Below are 5,054 nucleotides of genomic sequence, written 5' to 3'. Positions count from 1 at the left end.
CACACTAATATATTAACCGATTCACATATCATATCTTACGACCTAAAAATATGTTTTAGAAAAATGAACATTTAATTGGAATCGTTCCATCTGATGATGACTCAGGTTCCGTACGGCCTAGATTAATGATAAAACCACTAAACAAGTACAAACTAAAATAGAACACAATTCAAGCAGAAAATTATGTACACAATTACATGATTAATTAAACTACACAGTTGACCATGAATTTCCACATACGATTTGACGCTTAAAGAAAAAAACACGATCGCGTAAATGTTTACGCTTTTAAACCTTTGGCAATAAGCTTATTGGTCTGATTTGGTTCGATCTTTCGCAAGGCTTTTCTTTTCTTCTATTTGGTCGCCGCCGCCCCCCGCCCCCCGCCCCCCCACCGCTCGCAGTAATCTAGTCTATATTATGTTTATTTTATTTTTTCCTTTTTTTGTTCATGATTCATGAGGAATTGGCTAATAATCAATTAAGGTTTTTGTAATCGGAATTAGATTAGTATCATATTCAATTTAATGGAAACCTACCTTAACATTTTTAGACAAACCCTAATTGAGAAGCAGTATGATTATTTTTGTGCAACAACAGCATAACAAGAAGAAGAAAATGATGAATGTTGGATGCATTACCGCTGGTTTGAATTTATCTCTGTAGAGTAACAAGATGAATTCTTGTTTTTGTTGTTGTTAACCTCATTGTTTGATTTTTTTGTTCTGAAGTTCTTTAACGATTGATGGATCAAATTCTGAACCATTGATTTGAAATTCTGTTAATGTTAGACACTGGGTTTGTGTTAATTCATTTGATGCATGTTTGTTTGAACCTAAATTGTTCAATTTAGTTTTGGAATGTTAATTTGGGTATTTCCTTTAATTAGGGTTCCTGAGAAATTTGGGTTTGTTTTCAATTTCTTTTGCTAATTAAGGAAGTGGGTAGTTGTTTTTCGTTCAAATTGATTATCCTTCGTTTTTGATTAATTTAATTTGAAATTGCCAAATTTTAATACTACAATACTAGTGAACTGATGATGACGGTGGTGGTGGGGTGGTGAACAAGGGTTATGTCTGAGTGTGGATAATTCTAAACCATCCATATGCTAGGGCTGCACATACTCCGGTACGGACCGGTTCTCTTATAGAACCGGTGTCTATATTTGGTGTTGGCCGGTACCTCTTTTTGAGGACCGGTACCTGTACTTTTACCTGGTGTTGTACCTGTACCTCCGGTACCGGTCTGGTACAAAACCGGTACCGGGTTTTTACCCAGAAAACATTACAAATTATAATACTAAGTTATACAATATTTTCATTTATACTGGCGCAGATTTGACGCTTGTGTTTTTTCAGCGTTAACAAGAGCAGCGAAGAGAGACATACACATGCCTGGAGTACAAAACCCACACTGAGAAGCATGGAATCCTGAGGTTCTTTTTTGGATGGTGTGGAATCCATCTTTAATGTTTCCAAGGACTTCATTCGTTGTAATTGAAAACCCATTTATACTGGAAAGAAGTGTCAAGCATGAACTCACTGTAAAATCCTCAACCTTTTCATGCACATGATCATACTTGGACAAAAGAACAATGCAAGCTCTGCAACCACCTGCAATGGAAACAGATGGGATTATATAGAGGCTAACTATCTCATTTTTGTTAACAAACTGAAAAATTGTATCATTTGGACTAAATGAATAGGAAACCCCAGAGAAACTAAGCTTCAAAATCAAGCACATCATAAAGATACACCACATTCAGGATTTTTGCTTGTTGACAGCATGTGGACACTCAGCAATATATTAGATCTAAGTTAATGGACTTTTCTCCTAGCAAGCACTACAAAGCCACTGTCCTGGATTCTAAATCCTGTATTTCCAAATAGGAATAGAGATTCTAATCAGTTAATACATGATTGTAACATATCTGTATCCTTTATATGGAAGTGGGGCGTCTGGCGGGTGTGTCCATTGGCTCATTTGCAAGACTCTGATGAAAAGCATAGGATGAATCCCTAGTATGCTAGAAGGCAAAGTATGAATGACACTAATAGATGAACGAGCAATCTTTATCTTCCCTGTTGTTCTAAGACAGAATGACCAACAACATCTTTTGAATTAGCTTACGATTCATATTCGCGTCGATCTCCTAATGGAGAAAAGAAGGCATGCTATAATTAAGGGATTTAGCATCATTTTTTATCATTACGAGCTACATTCCACAGGAATTTATGAGACGCTATACGCGCCACCTCATTCTTAAAAAAAAAACACATTTCAAATTCTACTAGATAAGAAATGAAAAAACAAAAAAGAAACAGCTGTTACAAAAAACTTGGCATAAGCCGCCACTTAAATACAATCTGTATCTGAACTTCTACAGAACATCAACAGCTCTTATGCAACCCTAGCAAGCACTTTTTTCATAACAATGTTTCGAGTACTAAGACAAAATTCATGGAATTGGATCAAGGAGTTTAGTTGAGACTCAGAGAATGATCCTCCATTTGATCCCTTCGCAGTTACAAGGAGGAAATTAGTTTTACTATGGCACATACATAGCCCTTCGCAGTTACAAGAGGGCATTATGCTAAAATGGAAAGGTAATATATGTTGTCTGCTAGCTTTGAGTGATTAATTGGTTTGCTTGACATGTTTTCAATTGCAATAGTTCAGTTCTTCATCAAGTAGACAGTTACGGTGATATTAGATTTGGCTGAAGTCAATAGTTGAAATTCAAATTGGCACATGATGAGCGTCAGTATAACATAGTGTTAATGTAACATTACCAAAAAAATTAGATTTCTAGTGAACTAGTAATCCTAAGTTATATTAAAGATTAATATGTAATCCAAGTAGGGCATTGATGATTCTGAAGTTAATATTCACAGAAGACATTTCCCATGCCATTTTTGAGCACAAAACATCATCTTTTTCATAACAATGGTTTGTGCAATATCTCCTCCTATTTGCTGTTAGACATTTCTACTGTTGACTACACAAAGAAATCGAAGAATCCCCAAATTTCATTTCTAACACTAAAATTCTAATTGAATCCCAAAAATTAACCACAAAACCAGTAATAAAAACTCCGTAATCGAAGTACTGATTTCTTATAAGATAAACGAAAATCCTAATTAAGGGCACACATACATACAAAATTATAGGAAGGAGAAAAATATTTTTCTCAATGCGCAAAACCCTAAGTTTTATGTTCATGAACAATCAATCAATCAATAATTTATACCGAACTTTTGAGTGTAGAAAAGAAAACCCTAGATTGAAAATCACAAGGAACTTACAAGTTGAAGAAAAACGAGTGAGAATTTTGGAGGAAGAAAAAACTCCATCAGCAGCAGCAGCACCGCGCTTCTCAGATTTCTAAGTGAAGAAGAAGAAAATGAACGAATTAACAAGTTAATTCTATACCTGTCTTGGACGGCTATGATAATCATATATAGATCTTAACGGCTAATAATCACCGGTTCATATGGTCCGGTTCAAGTACGGTTCTCCCCAAAAACCGGTGTCTGTACCGGTCTAGTCCGGTTCTCAACTTTATAGAACCGGTATCTGTACCGGCTTGACCGGTTCCGGTTCGGTACCGGTCCGGTATGTCCGGTTCTACTCCGGTCCAGGTCGTGTAGACCGGTTCTTGTGCAGCCCTACATATGGCTGACAGAAAATGCAGTGGCTTGGTTAGTAAATAAAGTAAATTTTAAATTGATGTTGGTCATTTCCTTAGTTAACTAGATATTGCAACTGTCAATCTGGTCAATAACAGTCTTGTGACCCAAACTCTAATTAACCCAAACGCAAAGCTGGTCACTTTTCTGTGACCTAAAGTCAAAATATCCCTTATTTCATTATTTTGTATGGATGTGTGTGTATGATTCAATTGTTTATGGTTAAGAAAGATTGTGTCAATTTATTTGGCTTATTATTTTGGTATCTTCTTTATTGTTGGGTATCAAGTATTTTTTCTTAACGAAATTCGGTGCAATTGCGGTGCTGTAATGTCCATGTTTGTTTCAATTGCTCCCGGTTAAGAAAATAATTGTGCAAGTCAATTTATTTTGGTTTCTATCTATTTGTTTATGGATTAACGAAATACGAGATCATTTGTTTAGTCCAAATCGATTCCGAATAAGAGAAACTAAATTAACTTAGTTAGACTTATCAAATTGAAGGATTTAGTTATTCAAGTCTAACTGAATGCCTTGATAAGAAAAACTAGTTAACTAACCTGGTGTTTGTCTTGTCTAAAGAGAAAGGTCTAAGTTATTGTCTGAATAATTAGAGCCCGATGAGAGAAATAAAGTTAATTTTGATCTTTGTTTTGGTCTTATCGAAACAAGCGGTTGTACATACGCAACCGGTTTAACAAGGGAATTAAGTTTCTTAGTCGATTTGTTAAGTTATTACGGAAATTGCTCAGAGCAATTATTTCCTTGATAACTTATTAAAACTAAATTACTTGTAGGTTCGGTTTTAATATTGGTTATCTAAAGTGTTGTGTGAAACCTTCGTGTTTAACTCTTATAGGTTGTTTACAAGTCTTTTAGATTTGTAAGATCCTTTCGGTTTGTCCTTTATTTTCTCGAACCTTTGTCATTTTGTTACAAAAAGGGGGAGAAATATATAAAGTAAACAAGTGATTTGCAATCACTAATGAAAGGACAATTGTTCTATCGTTATATCCAACGAAAGAGTAAAGCATTGTCTAAGGGGGAGAAACATATCATAGTGTTGTTGTAGTGTTTTGACTACAAAAAGGGGAATAACAAAGATGTTCAGATTGAATATCTACATAGCTTGCCTTTAGGGGGAGTATAAGCTTTGTTATTCAAATGTCAACAACGACATTTATTGATTTAATATATGCAGGTTATTGTGTTATTGAAACTTGAAATAAAGCGTATGTAAAAATGAATTCTTGTAATTTGTTTATCCATATGTAATAAGAGTTTTGTCACTAAAAGTGAAAAATGGGGAGATTGTTAGAGAATAGATCAGTTGAACTCACCAAGCGTTGATATGTCAAGTTTGGT

The 5,054-nt window shown here is 34.9% G+C and overlaps 1 protein-coding gene across 1 annotated transcript; it reads right to left on the bottom strand.

The window, feature by feature from the left end:
* Positions 1–1,258: 1,258 nt before the first annotated feature.
* On the bottom strand, positions 1,259–3,740 carry LOC113305708 (probable aldehyde oxidase 4). The gene is made up of 3 exons (XM_026554721.1): positions 3,684–3,740; positions 3,306–3,384; positions 1,259–1,613 (listed from the first exon to the last, which is right to left on the bottom strand). The coding sequence occupies exons 1-3, from the start codon at positions 3,738–3,740 to the stop codon at positions 1,318–1,320; spliced, it is 432 nt and encodes a 143-aa protein (XP_026410506.1). The 3' UTR covers positions 1,259–1,317.
* Between the last annotated feature and the right edge of the window lie 1,314 nt (positions 3,741–5,054).

This window comes from Papaver somniferum, chromosome 8 (assembly GCF_003573695.1).
Source record: "Papaver somniferum cultivar HN1 chromosome 8, ASM357369v1, whole genome shotgun sequence".
NCBI classification, from domain to species: Eukaryota; Viridiplantae; Streptophyta; class Magnoliopsida; order Ranunculales; family Papaveraceae; genus Papaver; species Papaver somniferum.
The sequence above is the reverse complement of the archived record's forward strand: the minus strand, read 5'-3'. Positions and strand labels throughout refer to the sequence as shown.

What these genes read in the sequence shown, in the direction of transcription:
- LOC113305708 (XM_026554721.1), bottom strand. Translation starts at nt 3,740, where the DNA reads ATGACCAACATCAATTTAAAATTTACTTTATTTACTAACCAAGCCACT. An exon ending in ACCAAGCCACTGCATTTTCT is followed by an intron (nt 3,385 to 3,683) that starts GTCAGCCATATG and finishes TTCTTCACTTAG; the next exon opens with AAATCTGAGAAGCGCGGTGC. An exon ending in CACTCGTTTTTCTTCAACTT is followed by an intron (nt 1,614 to 3,305) that starts GTAAGTTCCTTG and finishes TTTCCATTGCAG; the next exon opens with GTGGTTGCAGAGCTTGCATT.